Raw genomic sequence first — 22,433 nt, 5'->3', positions numbered from 1 at the left:
ACTCCACTTGATCATAGTGTATGATCCTTTTAATGTGCTATTGGATTCTCTTTGCTAGTATTTTGTGGAGGATTTTTGCATCTATGTTCATCAGTGATATTGGCCTGTAGTTTTTTTCTTTGTGACATCTTTGTCTGGTTTTGGTATCAGGGTGATGGTGGCCTCGTAGAATGAGTTGGGGAGTGTTCCTCTCTCTGCTATATTTTGGAAGAGTTTGAGAAGGATAGGTGTTAGCTCTTCTCTAAATGTTTAATAGAATTCGTCTGTGAAGCCATCTGGTCCTGGGCTTTTGTTTGTTGGAAGATTTTTAATCACAGTTTCAATTTCAGTGCTTGTGATTGGTCTGTTCATATTTTCTATTTCTTCCTGGTTCAGTCTCGGCAGGTTGTGCATTTCTAAGAATTTGTCCGTTTCTTCCAGGTTGTCCATTTTATTGGCATAGAGCTGTTTGTAGTAATCTCTCATGATCCTTTGTATTTCTGCAGTGTCAGTTGTTACTTCTCCTTTTTCATTTCTAATTATATTGATTTGAGTCTTCTCCCTTTTTTTCTAGATGAGTCTGGCTACTGATTTATCAATTTTGTTTATCTTCTCAAAGAACTAGCTTTTAGTTTTATTGATCTTTGCTATCCTTCCCTTCATTTCTTTTTCATTTATTTCTGATCTGATCTTTATGGTTTCTTTCCTTCTGCTAACTTTGGGGGTTTTTTGTTCTTTTTCTAGTTGCTTTAGGTGCAAGGTTAGGTTGTTTATTTGAGATGTTTACTGTTTCTTAAGGTAGGATTGTATTGCTATAAACTTCCCGCTTAGAACTGCTTTTGCTGCATCCCATAGGTTTTGGGTCGTCGTGTCTCCATTGTCATTTGTTTCTAGGTATTTTTTGATTTCCTCTTTGATTTCTTCAGTGATCTCTTTGTTATTAAGTAGTGTATTGTTTAGACTCCACGTGTTTGTATTTTTTATAGATCTTTTCCTGTAATTGGTATCTAGTCTCATAGTGTTGTGGTCGGAAAAGATACTTGATGCAAGTTTAATTTTCTTAAATTTACAAAGGTTTGATTTGTGAAGCAAGAGGTGATCTATCCTGGAGAATGTTCCATGAGCATTTGAGAAAAATGTGTATTCTGTTGTTTTTGGGTGGAATATCCTATAAATATCAATTAAGTCCAACTTGTTTAATGTATCATTTAAAGCTTGTGTTTCCTTATTTATTTTTCTTTTGGATGATCTGTCCATTGGTGAAGATGGGGTGTTAAAGTCCCCTACTATGATTGTGTTACTGTCGATTTCCCCTTTATGGCTGTTAGTATTTGCCTTATGTATTGAGGTGCTCCTATGTTGGGTGCATAAATATTTACAATTGTTATATCTTCTTCTTGGATTGATCCCTTGATCATTATGTAGTGTCCTTCTTTGTCTCTTGTAATAGTCTTTATTTTCAAGTCTATTTTATCTGATATGAGTATTGCTACTCCAGCTTTCTTTTGATTTCCATTTGCATGGATTATCTTTTTCCAGCCCCTCACTTTCAGTCTCTGTGTGTCCCTAGGTCTGAAGTGGGTCTCTTGTAGATAGCATATATATGGGTCTTGTTTTTGTATCCATTCAGCCAGTCTATGTCTTTTGGTGGGAGCGTTTAATCCATTTACATTTAAGGTAATTATCGATATGTATGTTCCTATTCCCATTTTCTTAAATGTTTTAGGTTAGTTATTGTAGGTGTTTTCCTTCTCTTGTGTTTCTTGCCTAGAGAAGTTCCTTTAGCAGTTGTTGTAAAGCTGGTTTGGTGGTGCTGAACTCTCTCAGTTTTTGCTTGTCTGTAAAGGTTTTAATTTCTCCATCAAGTCTGAATGAGATCCTTGCTAGGTAGAGTAATCTTGGTTGTAGGTTTTTCTCCTTCATCACTTTAAATATGTCCTGCCACTCCCTTCTGGCTTGCAGAGTTTCGGCTGAAAGATCAGCTGTTAACCTTATGGGGATTCCCTTGTATGTTATTTGTTGTTTTTCCCTTGCTGCTTTTAATATGTTTTCTTTATATTTAATTTTTGATAGTTTAATTAATATATGTCATGGCATATTTCTCCTTGGATTTATCCTGTATGGGACTGTCTGTGCTTCCTGGACTTGATTAACTATTTCCTTTCCCATATTAGGGAAGTTTTCAACTATAATCTCTTCAAATATTTTCTCAGTCCCTTTCTTTTTCTCTTCTTCTTCTGAGACCCCTATAATTTGAATGTTGGTGCATTTAATGTTATCCCAGAGGTCTCTGAGACTGTCCTCAGTTCTTTTCATTCTTTTTTCTTTATTCTGCTCTGCAGTAGTTATTTCCACTATTTTATCTTCCAGGTCACTTATCCATTCTTCTTCCTCAGTTATTCTGCTATTGATCCCTTCTAGAGTATTTTTAATTTCATTTATTGTGTTGTTCATCGTTGCTTGTTTCATCTTTAGTTCTTCTAGGTCCTTGTTAAATGTTTCTTGCATTTTCTCTATTTCCAAGATTTTGGATCAGCTTTACTATCATTATTCTGAATTCTTTTTTAAGTAGACTGCCTATTTCCTCTTCATTTGTTAGGTCTGGTGTGTTTTTACCTTGCTCCTTCATCTGCTGTGTGTTTTTCTTTCTTCTCATTTTGCTTATCTTACTGTGTTTGGGGTCTCCTTTTCACAGGCTTCAGGTTCGTAGTTCCTATTGTTTTTGGTGTCTGTCCCCAGTGACTAAGGTTGGTTCTGTGGGTTGTGTAGGCTTCCTGGTGGAGGGGACTAGTGCCTGTGTTCTGGTGGATGAGGCTGGATCTTGTCTTTCTGGTGGGCAGGTCCACATCTGGCGGTGTGTTTTGGGGTGTCTGTGGCCTTATTGTGATTTTAGGCAGCCTCTCTGCTAATGGATGGGGCTGTGTTCCTGTCTTGCTAGTTGTTTGGCATAGGGTGTCCAGCACTGTAGCTTGCTGGTCGTTGAGTGAAGCTGGGTCTTGGTGTTGAGATGGAGATCTCTGGGAGATTTTCGCCGTTTTATATTACGTGGAGCTGGGAGGTCTCTTGTGGACCTATGTCCTGAAGTTGGCTCTCCCACCTCAGAGGCACAGCACTGACTCCTGGCTGGAGCACCAAGAGCCTTTCATCCATACGGCTCAGAATAAAAGGGAGAAAAAATAGAAAGAAAGAAAAAAAGAGGATAAAATAAAATAAAGATAAAATAAAGTTATTAAAATAAAAAATAATTATTAAGAAGAAGATTTTTTAAAAGTAAAAAAAAAAAACAGATGGACAGAACCCTAGGGCAAATGGTGAAAGCAAAGCTATACAGACAAAATCTCAGACAGAAGCATATACATACACACTCCCAAAAAGAGGAAAAGGGGAAAAAATAATATATGTTGCTCCCAAAGTCCACCTCCTCAATTTGGGATGATTGGTTGTCTGTTCAGGTATTCCACAGATGCAGGGTACATGAAGTTGATTGTGGAGCTTTAATCTGCTGCTCCTGAGGCTGCTGGGAGAGATTTCCCTTTCTCTTCTTTGATTGCACAGCTCCCGGGGCTCAGCTTTGGATTTGGCCCCGCCTCTGCATGTAGGTCGCTGGAGGGCGTCTGTTCTTCGCTCAAACAGGATGAGCTTAAGGAGCAGCTGATTCAGGACTCTGGCTCACTCAGGCCGTGGCGGGCGGGTGGGGCGGGGGGGCATGGAGTGCGGGGCAAGCCTGCGGCGGCAGAGGCCGACGTGACGTTGCACCAGCCTCAGGCGCCCCATGCGTTCTCCCAGGGAAGTTATCCCTGGCTCACGGGACCCTGGCAGTGGCGGGCTGCACAGGCTTCCGGGAGGGGAGGTGTGGATAGTGACCTGTACTCACACACAGGCTTTTTGGTGGCTGCACCAGCAGCCTTACCGTCTCATGCCCCTCTCGGGGGTCTGCGCAGATAGCCGTGGCACGCGCCGTCTCTGGAGCTCCTTTAAGCAGTGCTCTTAATCCCCTCTCCTTGTGCACCAGGAAACAAAGAGGCAAGAAAAAGTCTCTTGCCTCTTTAGCAGGTCCTGAGTTTTTCCCGGACTCCCTCCCGGCTAGCCGTGGTGCACTAGCCCCCTTCAGGACGTGTTCATGCCACCAACCCCAGTCCTCTCCCTGCGATCCTACCGAAGCCCAAGCCTCAGCTCCCAGCCCCGCCCGCCCCGGCGGGTGAGCAGACAAGCTTCTTGGGCTGGTAAGTGCTGGTCGGCACCAATCCTCTGTGCGGGAATGTCTTTGCTTTGCCCTCCGCACCCTGTGGCTGTGCTCTCCTCCGCGGCTCCGAAGCTTCCCCTCTCCACCACCCGCAGTCTCCGCCCACAAAGGGGCTTCCTAGTGTGTGGAAACCTTTCCTCCTTCACGGCTCCCTCCCACTGGTGCAGGTCCCATCCCTATTCTTTTGTCTCTGTTTTTTCATTTTTCTTTTGCCCTACCCAGGTACCTGGGGAGTTTCTTGCCTTTCGGGAGGTCTGAGGTCTTCTGCCAGCATTCAGTAGGTGTTCTGTAGGAGTTGTTCCACATGTAGATGTATTTCTGATGTATCTGTGGGGAGGAAGGTGATCTCTGCGTCTTACTCTTCTGCCATCTTCCTCCCTTCCCTTTATGGAGGCTCTTACATATAGCTTTGAGATTTACTCCGATGTTCTTATTCAGCATTTGGGGTCCTTGCCTTACTCATGCTAAGCATCCTCTGCTTTCATTAGAATTTCCTAATTAAACACTATTATCTGCATTTACATTTTTATTATGACTTTAGTAAATTAATTAATAACGAATATATTGAAAAGCAAAGCGTTTTCCCTAGAAAATTATTTTTATATTTCCTACAAATATGGTTTTAAATAAAATATCTAAGTTTTTAAATGACTTCTGACTTTCTTTTCTTTCTTCATCTTCAAATATTTCTCATTTATCAGTGAATCACATCTCAGTATAATATCTAGATAAGATGTGTTTTCTCTCCTTTTAAATACTTTTATATTCTCATCTGTTTTTATGGCATGTTACTGCATGTCTCCAGAGGCACACAGCATTTTTATTTTCAAGTAAATTTATATTAGTTACAGTCTCCAGCTGTTTTAGATATAGGATCATTTCCTGTCGGTACTGTTTCCAGGACAATTCTTTTTTTCCCTCACAAAAATGAAAAATGTAATTTAACAAAGACATCCTATAATTGCCTTCATATCTAGCAAGGTATCTAGCAATCTAAATACTTATTTTATTTAAAACATCTGTCTACATAATATCTAGTGATTGTCCAGGGCTAGATCATCCTTGGGAAAAGCAGCTGCTGCCATTTTTATTTAATTTATAAGGCACCACCAAAAATGTCTCCTTAATATTGAATCTTCTGCCACTATGTCATATGCGAGATTTTTTAAAAAATGAGAATAGCTTACCTTTTTGGTGTTTGCAGTTAGTCTTTTACAAATTAGGAAAGACTATTCTTTTAAAAATCACTATGGAAACATTGTGCAAGAATAGTAAGCTTTTGTTACATATATCAAGGTATCATAATAAAAATGGTGACATGCTACTCTACTCATATAACTAGACTTACATTGGAATCACATTTTATTTATTACTTATTTATTTTTAAGATTTTTTTGATGTGGACCATTTTTAAAGTCTTTATTGAATTTGTTACAGTATTACTTCTGTTTTGGTTTTTCGGCCACGAGGCATGTGGGATCTTAGCTCCCCAACCAGGGATCGAACCCGCACCCCTTGCTTTGGAAGGCGAAGTCTTAACCACTGGACCGCCACGGAAGTCTCTGGAATCACATTTTAATTGTCATTTTTTTTAGACTTATTTGTCTGTAGTGCAATTTCTTTTTATTTATAATGAAAATGTAAAGTCTTTTTTATTCTGAAATCGGTCTGCTGATTAGAGTGATTAGTCAATGTGTTCTTGTTATTTTTCAGAAAATGCACGAGAAAGATGACAGCTTCTATAAAAACTCTTTGTCTTGGGGGTGATACTGAATATTATTTGTAGAGGAACCAATTGGAAACTCTATTTATTGTGCAAGATCCTTGGAGCCTAAGATAAAGTGTTTAACTTTTAATAGATTGTATCAATTGAGGCTCAACAAATGCCAAAACCAACAGACACCCAGGCTCACAATAGTGTGTCTAAATGAGAAAGTTTACCTTTTCCAGGGATGTAATCAAAATATTCCTTTTTGGAACACTAAGAGTATGAAAGGGAAATGATTATGGTTCCCTACTGACATACTGTTATGATTGACAGGAAAAACCAACATGCATGCCACCTGAGACATCTTGTTCAGGAACTTTCTGGAGGGTAGTAAATTGGTGTTGGCACAAACACAAAAAAATAAAATGACTTGATTCAGCACTTTTCAATTCTAAATCCCCAAACACTAAAGAAAGAAGTAAATATTCATCAAATGATCAAAATTTATATTGATTTTTATTCTACATTAGCAGCTCAAAGTCAAGACTCTTGACAGGGTGGATGTCGGTTTGAATGATTCTCTTTGAAATGAGGATACAGGCACTGAGCTGAGTGCTACCGTGCATTCCTGAACCATAGGCCCTGATTATTAGAACCCTAGGAGGCTAAATTTTTAAAAGGACAGTATAAAGGCAGACTTGTTCAGTTCTGTTTTGATAGCTAAATTGTTATTATTAGTATGTAAAGTAATTCTTGTTGTTCCTGCTTCATTCCTTCCTTTCTGTCACCATCTAAGGACAACTATTTTATAGAATTTCAAAGGAGCTGGAGTGCACATTGTAGTCATAGAGTTAATAGTAGCATTTGCCAACATAATTGTACTTGGGAAGGAACTGCCAGTCCTGCAGGGCAAGAGAAACTAAGATTGTATCTTCACATTATACATCTTTAATTTTTAGTTTCTGCCAGAAAGTACATAAGGATTTGCTGTAGTGGAATTTGGAAGATGGGAATAAGGATACAGCTGAAGAATATAAACACAGACTTGATGCCTGTGTCATCGTGCAGAGATTTGCTAAGGAAACAGTAATGGAGAAACATCGAAATTCTGATCATCCCCTCCAGTCCACACAGTGTAATCACACTCCCTTCCCACCCTAGCTCATGACATAGGATGCTGAATTTTTAATCGCTTTAACTACTTCCATTGCAAAGAGGAGGAGGGTGGTGGTGGATAAGGCTACCCACAAATGCGATTGTGTGATATATTTGTTCTTTATATTTGTTAGGTGGAGGCATTATTGTCGTTGTTTTTACTAAACATCTCATCTATCATTAACATGGAGGAAGGAAACATTTTTCTTTACACACAAATGCAGAAGAAATAATGAAAATAGCATTCATGTTAATTTTTCTGCTTTGTTTAAATGCTTACCATTTAACAAATATCATTAAGGACATAGCTTTAAAATTGAATTTCTTAAACATTACAGTGAATGGTTTTAATGGTTTGCAAATAGCACCAAGTCAATAGAAATAAAGATGACATTTTAAAGATATAATATTTTTTACTTAAATCAGTTATCTTTTGCAGTTGTCCTGAGTTAATTATCCATGAATATAAATATAAGTAAACCTTGGGAACCTAAGGCTAGTTTTTCTGGGGCTGCCAATATGGTCAGAGAAGTTTTATATCCTAATGTACAGATTAGTATATACAGTAATCTTTGCTAAGTATAATATTGAAATAGCTTTGAGATTCTTGTTAAATTTTTAATGTATATTTAACTTTAAATGGGAAAATATTTATATATTTAAATACTTTTATAACTTTCTTATCCATTGATAAAAAGAATATTCTAATGAACTTACTGTTTCTTTGACAACATTTTCAAAGTGTAATATTGGTCATATCCTTGAATAAATATTTTAGCTCCTATTATGTAACATAATTTTCTGTAATTCTATGTTTAGGTTCCCTAAGGACAGGCACCATGTCTGACCCAGATTTGTATCTTGTACAATGTCTTACATATAAGAGACTCCCAAAATATGTTTGTCAGATGAAGACCTCTAATCAGCTTTACTCCAAAGAGAAACATTGCTCCTTAGTCCTATGACTCCCTGCTCCAACTGTGTAGGAGAAGGAGGCTTTGTTACTCCATTCAGTTGTGCACACAGGGCTGAAGAGGACTCTCATCCTTTATAATGCCAAATATTCTTTGTACTTAGTTAGAATGTAGCTAATCATGGATGTGTGATAAATGTCTTCAGAGAGTTCATTTCTAGACAAAGGAAATGCACTTTGAATTCAATTCCAAAGATGAGTTATTTCAGGAAACCATGAACCTCCAACAGTGATGGCAAAAGCAACAACGCACAAAATAACTGGGATCTTGGGGGAAGAAAACACTGTAGAGGTGACAACGCTAAATCCTGGAGTGAGTATGAGGAATTCTGCCAAACAAAAGCATGGAGATTTCCAAGTGTAGATTCTAATCAACCCTGAAAGTCCTTGTCAGAGCCTGTGGGGGTCTAGAGACTGAAGGTGTTTCCAGAAGAATGAAGCAAGTTGGGCTAGTTGCGTGAGAAGGATACTATGGGGAGGCGAGAGGGGAGGCATAGTAAATATTTGTCTAAGGAATAAGAGAAAAAGGCATGTGATTAGAGACAGTGCATCAAAGGGTAAAAACAACAACAACAACAACAACAACTAGTAAAAGTAGGAAGATATTCCCAAATGACAAAATGATTGTCGGAAAAAGTACAGTTCCCCTCCATTGTATTGATGGATCTCCATGGTCCTCCTGAATTGGTGTGGATTCTTCCAAAGTGTGACATTGCTAATGTTTCTTCCAAAAGCTCAAATGACTCTTTTTTAATGGGAAATCAGATTTTATTAAGCTAAAACAAGTTCTTACCCAGAAGACTTAAAACTTCATTTTGAAATGGATTGTGCAGCTTACTGCATGATGACAATAGCCGAAATTTTCATTCTATAAGTGTGAGACCATCGTGGTTAGTTTCTAATATAATATGTGAAGTATAGGATCACTCTATTAGCTGAATAAAATATTACCAAATGACTCGAAATAAAGAAGCTTTTCTTCTTCCTTTTTTTCCTAGATAAAAGTAAACAAGTTGTATATTACAATAATTTTCTGTCAAAGAAAAAAATAGTCTCCTTTCTAAGAGAAAATGAAGCCAACTATTTTAAAAATCAAGCTGAGGCTACAGCCTTCAAACTATCTGTTTTATTTCTTTGTAGACTTTAAACCATTTTAGATTTTCAAACTCAGTAAGATCTATTCAGCTAATTTGTATAGAGTGCCTATCACATACTGTGTGCTGTGCTGGGTGCTGGAGATGCAGCAATGAATATATGGATAAAAGTCCCTGTCCTCACGTGGCTTTCAGTCCACTGGGGGAAGATGGACAATACAAAATAAGTTACATATTTTAGCTACACATGGTGAATATGTATAAAGGATGATAAGGATTGCTGGGGGGGGGGGGTCGGTTGAAGTATTAAGGAGAAGATCAAATAAGACCTGAATAAGAAGATGACATTTTCAGACAAGACCTGAGGGAGGTTAGGGACCAAGCTAGCTTGCAAACAAGACCAAATGCCCCTAGAGCATGCCCACAAGCCATGCTGGAGCATGTCCGGATAGGTTGAAGACTGAGGACTCAACTGGGGAATTTGGACAACAGCCTAGTTGGAGTGTATTCAAGAGAAAATAGGAGAGGGATTGGACATAGTGAGTATAGATAATACATGTAAAAGTGACTTTGCTGTAATGGAGAACAGAGAAATGGGGCTTTAGCCAAAGGATAGATTGGTATCAACTGATGTCTAGAGATTATTTTTCCTTTTTTCTTTTTTTTAACATGGGAGAAACAGCATCTGGGGCTGGGGTGGTAATGTGCTAATGAGAATAATTATAGTAGAGAGGAAAAACTTGATGAAGGGGAGAAGGGTGGTTTGCTGCTGGGGTGATAATCTTTGTGTAGATAAGAGGGGGTCTAGTGCCTAAGTAGAGGGGATTGGTCTTGGATAGAAATACGGACTGTTTCCACAGAAAAAGGAGAGAAAGCAGAGGATGTGGACCCAGATGCAAGTGGGTGGGTAGATGTGGTGGGAAGCTATGAAGTACAATATGAATGAGCAGGCAGACCTACAATGGCATGAGTTAAGAAAGAGTAAAATTAATTATTTAACATTCTCAGGATACTTAACCCAACAAAGGATGCTGTGACGTGCAGTGATAATGAAATAATTGATATTTCTTAAATAAATCCGTGCTTTTTAGGGCAAGGATAAGGCATATGTCTATATGTGATTATAAAAGTATGTGTTTAATCCTTAAAGACTGTTAGAATAACTGAAACTTACCTCCCCACCACCAAATTTTTCATGGGCTAACTATTTTGTCATTAGACACAATATCAGAGGAAGGTAGATGGTTGAGTAATTATTCAGGCCCTGGAGAAGATCGTTGAATTTGTATCACCACATACCAAGCCAAATTTAAATAAAATATTTTAGAACACTGTCTTGTGTTCTGATTATATTATTATTTTGTAGTCTAAATTTGAAAGAGTATCTGTAGTGATTTAAGCTATAGGTGCATACAAAATAAAAGGGGAAAACATACTAGCAATGATAAGCGGCAAAGCAATTGTATTAAACCTCAGATGAGAAGGCAGTGTTTCTAACTTTATTATGTGTATTAGTCTGCTAGGGTGGCAATAACAAACTACCACAGACTAGGTGGCTTAAACAACAGATTTATTTATTTCTTTCTTACAGTTCTGGAGGCTGGAAGTCCCAGATCAACATGTTGGGAGGTTTGGCAGGTTGGATTTCTGGTGAGGCCTCTCTCCTTGCTTGTAAATGACGGGCTACCTTCTCATTGTGTCCTCACATGGCCTTTTCTCTGTGGGAGCGCTCTGCATCTTCTTATAAGGACACCAGTCCTGTTGGATTAGGGCCACACCCTTGTGATCTATTTAACCTTAATTACCTCTTTAAAGACCCTGTCTCCAAATACAGTCACATTGGGGTTTAAAGCTTCAACATACAAATTGAAAAGTTATGACATTATGTGTCCTGAGTCTATAACATTATGTTAAACGTTTACTAGAGAGATATGAGTTAGTAGAATCTCTTAGGCATTTCCCCTGTTTGGGATGCTGGGCTTCTGGCCTCTTGGAAGCTGTTGATTCCCTTCTCAATGCAATGTTCTCAAAGTACGCCAGGAGGTAGGAGCTTTATGAGCATATTTGGACTCATCCATCAGACACCTATGTTCCCATGACAGAAAAAGGGAGATGGAGGAAGATAATGCCATCACAGAAACAATGTCCTCTTTTGTTGGCAGGTCATTGGATAGGGTTCCGACTCCCTAACCTGACATCCTCCATAGCCTATCCCCTTCTACTTTAGCCTCTTCATCCAAATGCCTCCAAAACTCCAGCCACCATTCTCTGAACATGCCACATCCTTTCATAACTCTGGGCCTCTGAACAAAATGAGGTGCTCTGCCTATAAAGATATTCATCTGCTTCTTTACCTGACAAAGTCATAGCCACGCTCCCAGATCTGGCTCAAATGCCACCTCTGTCAAGCCTTTACTGCCTACTCCTCACCTTCAGGCAATTAGTTCTTTTATTTCCCATCTTCCCCCACAATCATTTCACTTGGCACATTTGTAGGTATCTGTTGGCATGGCTCTTTCCTCCACTACACTGCAGTCCCTTGAGAAAAGGGGCTATGTTTTGTTCTTCTTTGTACCCACAGTCCCTGGTACAGTTCCTGACACATGATAAAGGCTCAGTGAATATATGAGTAATAAATTATTTACTGAGCCCCTATCATGTTCCAGATACTGCCAAGGTGCTGGGAATACAAAATGGCTGAGGAGACAGACAGACGGTGTCCCTGTATGGAGCTTAGAATCTGGAGACAGAGACAGGAAAAGTGGAAGCCAGCAAATGTAAGAATTTTTTTTTTTTTTTTTTTTTTTTTTTTTGCGGTACGTGGGCCTCTCACTGTTGTGGCCTCTCCCGTTGTGGACGCGCAGGCTCAGCGGCCATGGCTCACGGGCCCAGCCACTCCGCAGCATATGGGATCTTCCCGGACCAGGGCACGAACCTGTGTCCCCTGCATCAGCAGGCGGACTCTCAACCACTGCGCCACTAGGGAAGCCCCAAATGTAAGAATTTTAAGTTGTGATATGTGCTGTGAAGGAAATTAACACTTCCGAAATGGAGAAAGATAGAGTGGATCTACTTTTGATTGGGTGGTCAGGGAAGGCCTCTCTGAGAAGTAACATGTCAGCTGAGAGCTAAAGGATGAGAAGATGTTACCAAGAGAATGTTCCAGAGAAAGGGAACAGTATATGCAGAGGTCCTGAGACAGGAAAGAGCTGTTTAAAGAACTGGGAGAAGGCAAGCATGACGGTGCATAGTGATCAAGAGGGAGACAAGTAGGAAATGAAGTCTGAGACAGGCAGGAACCAAATCTAATGAGCCGTGGAAGAAGTTTGTGTTTTAGATCTGAATGCAGTATGAAACCAACTCAGTTTTATAGAGACCACTCTGGTCCTGTAAGGGAAGAGGTTAGAGGGGCAGGAATGGGTGAGGGGAGATACATATTAGAAGATAATTGCTGTACTACAGGGGAGAGATGATGAAGGCTTGGACCAGTCTGGCAGCAATGCAGACTGTGAAGACAGACTGGAGAGACATTTTGAAAGAGGAATCAACAGAATTTAAGGAGTAACTGACTGTGGAAAATGAAGAAGAGGAGTCATGGAAGACTCTCAAGTTTCTGACCTAAGCAACAGATGGTGCCATTGATTTAACGGGAAAGTCCTAAGAACAAACTTTCGGGGCACACGATAAGGATGAGAATGGAGAGTGTTTTAAACAGTGATGCCTAAAGTAAATTCAGTTAGCAATGTCAGGTGATTGATTGGGTAGGTAGTTATGGCACTCAGAGGAGAGAATAGGAGGCCATTACTACATAGATGGCATGGAAAGCCATGGAAGAGAGTATAAATAAAGAAAAGAGATCCAGAATTAAGCCCTGAAATACCAACGACCAGTGATCCCAGATGTGATTCAAAAAGATCAAGGAAATATCTATAAAATAGACTTGGGGATGGTGGAGACAGAGGGAGGGAGAGTGTTTGAGAATCCATCGCATTAGGTCAGCTAAGGTGTAATGCAGGCCTAGATTAGAATAAGTGAGAACTGATTCTTTTTCTCTTCTCATCGTACACCATCTCCCATGGCAGTCTCATTTCCTGTCCTAATGTCAACCATTGCCTCTGGGTTTATATTTCAGTCTTAATATTTCCACTTGCTTGCTGAACATCTCATTTGGGGAATCACACTAGTACCTCAAACCAAAAGGCTCAATTCCAGCTCATTTGTTCCATTCACCTGTACTGCTGTTTTTATATTCCTACTCCCATTGACGGCACCTACCAGGAAGTGAGAGGTGGATCTGTCACTGAGTCTGTTCCCTCTTGTTCCTTTTTATTTTCCTTAATAGTTTGTTAAATCCCATTGATTACAATCAATCCCATTGATTGATTAGTAGGATCAGTAATATTATTTAATGTCTTAGTTTCCATTTGTAAAATGTAGTCACTTTTAAAAGCATCCACAATTGTAATAGATGCTAAGAAATGAAATTCTTTTAATCAAAGATTCAGTGTTACTATTTTTTTAAGAACTATAGTTTCTTCAAATCTTTTAATTAAAAATTTACCTTTGGGGCTTCCCTGGTGGCGCAGTGGTTGAGAGTCCGCCTGCCGATGCAGGGGACACGGGTTCGTGCCCTGGTCCGGGAAGATCCCACATGCCGCGGAGAGGCTGGGCCCGTGAGCCATGGCCGCTGAGCCTGCGCGTCTGGAGCCTGTGCTCCGCAACGGGAGAGGCCATAACAGCGAGATGCCCGCCTACCGCAAGAGAAAAAAAAAAAAAAATTACCTTTGGACTAAGATACAGTATGAGAAAAAGTTAAGACAGTTTGCAGAGAGATTTAGACTGGCAAAGTCATTCAACCTTAGCAGAAGAAGCAACTTTGGTTCTATTTTTATCATCACGTTTAGGAATGAATCAGTGAAAGCAGAGATAGAAATAGAGGTGGATAGAAAAGACCTGGGCCATCTAATTCATCTCCTTGTTAGCACAGGGAAGTTTCCTATGTCAAATGCCTTTGAGATATTGTGCAATAAAAGTCTTAGATTAACAACATTTCAATCACTTTTGTAAGGTGACTAATTATTTTTCAAGTTGCTCTCAGCAACTTGTCTCTCTCTGAGCTCCTTTCCACGTATCCCTGTCATGAGAGGTGTTTCCCTCTGTGCGCAGAAATGGCCTAGGATCTCAAAGGGATGAACCTCAATTATTCTTCTATAGTAGTGATGAGTCTATATTAAGTTGACCTCCCTCTTAATGATGCTTTTTGTGACCAGTGACACACATTTGTGAAACCTTTACCCAGAAAAAGCAGTGGTCTAATTTGCTACCTTAGGGTGGTTAAAAATTAATGGGAACCTGTAGGGATCAGACATGCCCCTTGGCATCTAATGGTGCAGATTCAATATTTTAATGGGGTTACCAATAGAATACTTTGTGTGGGATGTCCTCCTCAGTATCCCTATAGCATTGAGGAGGGGAGGGGTGGGGGGGTAGCATTTGGAAAGATTGTTTTTAAGTTCTTTTTTAAAATTATTATTACTGTTATTTTACTGAAGTAGAGTTGATTTACCATGTTGTGGCAATCTCTGCTGTACAGCAAAGTGACTCAGTTATGCACACACAGACATTCTTTTTTTATATTCTTTTCCATTATGGTTCAGGATACAGTAGGACCTTGTTGTTTATCCATTCTAAATGTAATAGTTTGCATCTACTAACCCCAAATTCCCAGTCCATCCCTCTCCCTCCCCCACCCACCTTGGCAACCACAAGTCTCTTCTCTATGTCTATGAGTCTGTTTCCGTTTTGTAGAGAGGTTCATTGTGCCATATTTTAGTGGTATCACATGGTATTTCTCTTTCTCTTTCTGACTTACTTCACTTAGTATGATAATCTCTAGTTGCATTACATTCTTTGACTATTGTTCAGTATCTCTCAGTTGTCTCATATTTAGTTACTTAAGAATATTGTATGCTCTTTTGAAAGATATATTCTGTTGTTTTTTTCTAATCATTGACTCCCTCTATTCAGTTTCATGTACCTCCCCCCAACTGTTAAAAAATATTCTTAGGTCTGTAGGTATCATTTCTCCAAATTCTATGATATCTGCAAAGCTCTGAGTTGGCACTCTTCTGTGTTGCCATTAATATACTCCATACCTTCTCTTTCACTATCTATTAATAAATATGCCGAATAACACTAAATCTAGTATTTCCTTTGTGCTTTTCCATCAGCCATACCCCTCTTCCCATACTGAATGTACTCCGTGTAACATTATTCTTTGTTTATACTGTTTGACATAATTCTTAATCCAGTTGAGTCTATTCTTATTCAAGCCAATTCGTTTGGGCAAGAAGAGTTTACATGAACCAATACATAGATTGCAGTTCTTGAAACTTCAGTTATATGAGTATAGTAATTTTAGCATTTTTAAAGTTCTTCCTCAGTATCTAGAACATTCATAAGTAGCTGCTGTGGAAAGCAACAAAATGCGAACTCTAGAGTGGTTTGAGGTCTTACATTTCATAAGCTACCCATTTCCTTTACAGAGTCCTGATTTGCCCTTTTAAGCAGCTGCTACTTTGCAACACTCTCTCTTTCTTTCCATGGTTGAGTCTGTAAAACCAGAGACCAGGCAAAAGGCCTTGGTTGGCACTGGATGCAAAGAGTAGGAGGTCATGTCTGACTTTGCTTTTCCATTCTGGCAACTGCTTTTCCTGCATGTTATAGAATTCTGACCTGGGTCAAACAGGTCTGACTCAGACCTGTTTTTTTGTAGGAGAATATGTAATTAAATTATAAAGAAGCAGAAGTGTTAAGGCTATTGAGAAATGTTAACGGACGTGTTGGATTTAGTGAAGTGCGCCAAAAGAAAATAAGAGCTCCTTTGGTCCACAGTGCACATAACTCATCATTGCCCTTTCTCCTTCACCATAGGCAAGCATGCCACTGAGAAGACTTCATTCCCCGTCTCATCTGGTGTTCTAGGGAACTCTAAAGCCACAGGGATCACAACAGCTGCAATAAATAAAGCATCTATTCAATGCTATTCCATGCCAAATATTATTCAGCATTCTTTTGGCCTTGGTTTGATAGAAAACAGCATGGTGAACTTACTACCTCTCCCTGTACTACAGTGAGCCCCAAGTATCTATGAAAGATTTAACAATTCAAGCCTGCATGTAAGCAAAATCACTGTTCTCTCTATTTTAACATTATTAAGACAAAATCCAGAGAACCAAAAAAAAAAAAATGTAATACAGGAAGTCCGTTGTCACTATTGGAAAGGTATTGAATTAATACTAGGCTTTTTTATTCTCCTCGGGGAAGATAATGAGAAGCATTCAAAGTATGTGTCCATGCAAATGTATGGATCGGAGGGGGAATCTTTAAAAAAATAAATGTTACATATGTGGCAATACGAGGAAGAATATTATTAAGGAATTTCACAGAATTTTTATGTAAAGTCTCATCATACAGTATTACGATCTCAGGGATATTTTGTGATATTTACTGAGTCTTCTGAGAATTCATTTATTCAGGTCATATTTTAAGGAGGAACTTATAAGATTCAAATCTAAAATATAATTCTGTAATATGCCCAGCTGATCCCATTAAATCCAACCTGAAAAGGAGCCGGATAATGATGTGAACAATGCCCATTCTTTGAGTTGTTACACCTCACTTGAAATGCATTCCTTCTGGATTAAAACAGCAATTCCTCTTTTTTTCTCTCTCCAGGCTGAGGTTCAACTATGCTACCTGGAAGCACAAAGAGATGCTGTTGAGCAGATGTCCCTCAAGCTGTACAGCGAGCAGTATACCAGCAGCAGCAAGAGGAAAGAAGAGTTTGCTGATATGTCAAAAGTTCATTCAGTAGGAGGCAATGGGTAGGGAACTATTCTTTTTGTTGTTTTATTCTCACTAATCTCTACTTTTTCAATGATGTTCCACTGGTAGGTGTTAGGCAGGCATTTCGTCCCTAGATAACAAGAGAAGCGCGATAGACGAGGCATTTATGTTCTTTTCCATTCACTTCAGAATTGAAGACTGTGGATTTTTTCAGTGTGTCATCTCACCCAGAACTTCCTAACTTTGTTATTATTGTTTTCAAAACAGCCTTGTGATTTTATGAGTGATTCTGTCACTACACTATGCCTGTAACTCTTTTCAGTATATTTCCCCCCCTTTAAACTTCACCGTTTATTTTAAAGTCTATAGAAGCAACTTTTAAATACCAGAACCTCACTGTAAACTTGGTAGAACATAGTTTTTATGAAAAATATAGATATTTAATAATTGTTTAGGGGCTATGAGCTAACCGGTTTGTCACATAAAGTCAACTGGAATAATGGACTAGCGCTTATTGTCTATGGTATGTGAAAAGACCCAGCAACTTCAGTGACCCACCAACAATTTCATTCAGCCTGAGACTAATGGACTAATGGCTGTCTTTATATTGTACTAACTACCCATGCTATTGAATAGTTAAGTCATGCATTCAAATATTTCCAAATTACTTTAAAGTTATGCGAACACTGTGTGTGTATATATAAATATGTATGTATATATAATACATGTATAGAATTTTTTAAAAACATATATTAGAAAAATTTTTTTCTGGCTCAATTTGAATATTTAGTAGGTGATTATTAAAGAGTAAAAGAGTGTAATGAAATTTAATTATTTCATAGTTTTAATGACTTGATAATAATTATACTCATAAAAATGGAAACAGTGACCTATTTCGCTCTTATACTTGAGCCAGACAACACGGTAGAGAAACTGTTCCCCGAAGTTCTATTAGATGTTAATAGCACAGTATAAATCTATGGGGTGCAACTCTAGCCAAAATATTCCTTGAAAAGGCAGGAGGAAAGAAGTAAGTGCTTATGGTTCTGACGTGACTTAAAATTCAAATTTGGGGGATAAATTAAGAACACAAGTTACAAATCCTGTCTTGTGATATAACCCAAGGTCTAAGAATGCAAGAAAAGAATCAGAGTCATAATTCTTTTTTAGGAAATGGGAAAGGACTTTTCAAATTTTAAAATTTACCTATCCATGTAATTTGTTGCTCTATTAAGATATTTGTTATACATAGACATGTTATACATATATTTGATTCATCTTATACGATTCAGAAGACATTTATTCGCAAGAGGACAAGCATAGCAGCAAATAAGAAAGAAAAGGTTAAATCTTGGAGCATGAACAATACGCTGTTTTGAGGCCTTAACGTGCTTTAATTTTTCTAAATGCCTAAATAGTCTCTGGTGTACCCACAACCACAAACTTTAGGTCACATTTTCGTGTTTTCTAAAAGTGCTGGGGGTTGAGCGGGCACCATGTGCTTCTGACCTTGGATTCCAAGGGCCCAACCTGAGTACTTACTCTGGGCTCCACAAATCATAAATCTGCCCTGGGAATTGCTTAGTTAACAACAAGCATTGTTCTGTAAAGTGGGAGTACGTGAACTTGCCTGATATCCTTTGTTTATGCTCCTTAGGGTGCTGAAGGCTGTGCATTGTGCAGAAATTTAACAGTATGCTAAAGAAAAGGCAGCTATTTAATACTAAGGACAAAAAGCATATACTCCTTTCTATTTTCTGTTTACATACAGAAAACCATTGTTTGAGAAATGTATGTGGGTGAGGTTATCTGGGGTGTCCTGCCCCTAAGACTCTTTGCTCCCACAGTTGAATCCTTAATTCTGAAGCCTTAAGAACACAGCCTTGTAAAATTATCTGCTCCGATGATACATAAACTTCATTAACCGTTCATTTTGTTACATAGAATGAGCATTGTTTCCGATAAGCAATTGTGGGAATAGTGTGGGATTTCTAGGGTCTTCATTCCATATGCAGATAGATATCCAATCTACTAAAGAGAACATTAAGTTAGTGATACAATTTGTATATTTTCATTTCCTCCCCGTGCCTACATGCATGCGAAGAAGAGTATGTAGTTGAAAAATGTATAAGGTTACTCCAGGGAAGACTCAGCTGCTAGACTGAATGGAGATCTTAAATTTCTAAGAATTTTGCATAACCAAAGTATTGTTTAGAAATGAGTTTATAACCTTTCTGGCTTGACGAAAAGGTGTGCATCAAGGTGATTTAACACAGCTTATATACAACTGTGAAATGTGTGTTTAGCAGTCATGAATATGTGCAGTGGGAAGATTTCCCCAAAAGTATGTGAACCTGTGTGAGCTGTAGTAACGGAGTGTGCCCCTCTGTGGCACTGGCTCCTGCATCACAAAGTGGGAAACCATGGCTTCCTGTAGGGACATACAATGCTTGAATCACTGGTGATTCTCAGTGGGAGCAGGTTGGTACTTTTGATTCCGGCTGATTTAAATGAAAGCTTATAGATTGTTTTGTGTCTTTCATCCAGTAAATATCCACTGAAGGCCTACTAAGTGCATGGCATGATGTTCTGAGCAGAGTTTGTCAAGAACACTTATAATTTGTGTACTTTGGAAAGTATAACCATCTCTTTTTGTAACACCTCTTTCTATCAAGGAGTTATCTGATTTCATTTTTTTAATGAATTTCAAAATCTTGTTTAATTCATTAAGTAGCATCCATATCAAGATTTAGTGTAGATTAAAACCAGGTCTTTTGTTCAGCTTATAAATGATAGAACTGAGAGGCAGAAAGGCGGGGTGACTGGCTTGTCCAGGACCTCAACTCAGAGTCCTGGGTCACGATGCAGTGGACAACCCATAAAGTTACACTTTGCCCTCTCTCTGAGAATTTCATTCAGACCCTTGATAAACATTTTTCCCCCTAAAACACATGTTATGCATATTCCATACTGTATAAAATTTAAATTATGGTATCTTCCTACTATGGAAAAATGGAAGAGTCCTAAGGCAATTTCATTAAAGCCACAAGGAATTTTGGGCAAAAACATTGCAAAGCAGGTGGTAAGTGAAAACAGAATTGACTTCATTCATTAATTTGATGAATATTATTAAATACCTCCTATATGAAGTGCAGAGATGAAATGGTCCCTGCCCTTGAGGGACTCACAGTTTGGTAGGAGGAGCCAGATCTGTAAACAACATGTAGTAAAGGATCACAAGTGCTGAGTTAGAAATCTGCTTGGAGTCAGGATCAGGGCTTATGGAAGGTGAAGCTCAATGCTGACTGCAGTAGGGGGAGTTGGAGCAGGTCAGGAAAGACAGCAGAAAGAGAGGACTCTGGAGATGATTTTCGAAAGAAGCCTAGGTCAGGGGAAGAGTTTTCCAATTTAATCTGAACAAACATTTATTGAGCACTTACAAAGACAGACCGTAGTCCCTACCTTCATGAAACAGTCTAGCAAGAGAGTGCAGCATTAAGCCCGTATTTGCCTGTGCAATGAGGAAGAAGGGGAAGCAGAGGGTGCCAGGGAAGCTCAGAGCAAACAGTGTAGACTCCATGAGGCAGGGTTGTGCCTGTCACGTTCACCACACTCAGCCCTGCACCCTGGAATGTGCTAGGTGCTCGGCGAATGCATTGATGCATAAATGAATAACTAAAACGGATCTGGGGGTCTGAGAGAGGGAGCAAAGGTCTGGAATCATTAGACTACCTGCTGTTCCATATGACTGGAGAGGAGGGTAGAAAGTTGGAGGGGGGTGGTGAAAAATAAGGCTTAGGAAGAAAGTGAAGTCCAGATCCTAGAGTTAATCACTGAGTTCATGGTTCTTAACCAGGATAGTGCATCAGGATTACCTATGCAGCTTTTAAGCCAAAAAATGCCTGCCCGTCTCGCCTCCCTAAAAATTCTGACTCAGTAGGCAGGAGTGGCCCAAGATGTATTTGATGCCCACTTCCATTGAGAACCATTGCTTTAGTGGTTTTCAAAGTCTAGACCAACAGCATTAGTGTCTCCTGGGAATTTGTTAGACATGCAGATTCTGGGTCCCACTCCACAGGTACTAACTTGGAAAGTCTGGGGGCGGAGACCAGTAATGGAAAAAGTGGAGACAGGATTGGAGGCTAAAGCCAGAAGGAGTCGATTAACCTTGGCTGAGGGGAATGAGGGAGAAAAAGGAACCACTCTGACGCTCCAGTTGCTGGCTCAAGGGGGAGAAGGAAACTAGGAGGATTTGGATTCAAATGATTTTCGTGTCATTCAACACTTAGTAACTCTTGAGCAACTAGGAAGTGCAGACTCTACTAGGCACTGGGGATGTAGAGACAGTGGGACCCAAAGGGTGGCAGGAGCATGTCAGTCAGGAACGCCTGCTAGGAGAAGTGTCCATGGAGGATGGCCCGGGTCAGAAGTGACAGCCAGAGTGTCTCCCACAAAGGAGACAGTGTGTACACACAGCTGGAACCAGCCAAGGATCCCAGCAAGACTAGACTGGCAATTTTCAAACAGTATTCTGTCAGCAGTCGGGAGAATACATTGCCATGGGCAATACTAGACAGCGATCGGTTAAGAGGCTATTCCAGTTATCCACGTGAGAAATAGTTAGAGCCTGAGCTAATAAGACAGCAGGAATGGAAACTGAAAGAAGGATGTTGAAGACAGGCCCTGGTCACTGAGTGGATGGGGGGCATTTAAGACAGCTCCTCCCCTGAAAGGGAGGAGCAGGGGGGCGGGGAGAAACTGAGTGTTTGGGACATAGTTCTTTTTATGATCTGCGTAACATCTAAGTAGAAATGCCCAGGAAGCAGGTCTGGAGCTCAGGAGTGTCTTGGGCTCCTCAACCATCAACAAGGACAGTATGGTAACTATGAGGTGGTAGAGGCTAAGAGAGCCTCTTAGCTCTCTTATAATACCGTCTAAGAAATAGACGGTATTATGGGGATACTTAGGAGGCTTGCCTAATCCAGCCTGGCTAGAAGGGGTCAGGGAGGTTTATGGGAGGAGGGAACATCTGAGCTGTCTTAAAAGATGCATAGATACTAGCCATTAGGAAAAGGTCAGGTAGAATGAGGGTGAGGATTTCAGGTGTGTATGTAGGGGTGTGTGTGTGTGTGTGTGCGCGCGCGTGTGTGAGCGTGCATGCACGCATGTATTAAGGGTTACCATAAATAATAATTTGAAGCAGAAGGGCATGGAGATGTTTCCTGACTCTGCTTCCTGGGATCAGGAGGGAATCCCAAGGGAGCTCTTAGAGACTTCTGTTTTTGTGGTAAATTTCTAGAAGATACCTCAGTCTCAGTCATATGCCAGGCTTCCTCTGGTTGTAGGGGAATTTGGGCAATGTCTACAGATGGATATGTAGTTAAGGTTTATGCTCTGTGTGTAAGAATACAGGAGTATTCACCCTGTAAGGTT

General features: G+C 39.6%; 1 protein-coding gene across 1 annotated transcript in view; it reads left to right on the top strand.

Annotated features, from left to right (window-relative positions):
- Positions 1-22,433, top strand: part of AKAP6 (A-kinase anchoring protein 6) — a 489,206-nt gene that overhangs the window by 329,695 nt on the left and 137,078 nt on the right. The window contains exon 8 of the mRNA XM_060004702.1: positions 16,890-17,038. Within this exon, the coding sequence (XP_059860685.1) occupies positions 16,890-17,038 (149 nt within the window). The remainder of the gene's footprint in view (positions 1-16,889; positions 17,039-22,433) is intronic.

This window comes from Delphinus delphis, chromosome 2 (genome assembly GCF_949987515.2).
Source record: "Delphinus delphis chromosome 2, mDelDel1.2, whole genome shotgun sequence".
In the NCBI taxonomy this organism is placed as follows: Eukaryota; Metazoa; Chordata; class Mammalia; order Artiodactyla; family Delphinidae; genus Delphinus; species Delphinus delphis.
Note: the sequence above shows the minus strand (reverse complement) of the source record. Positions and strands in the feature narration are given on the sequence as shown.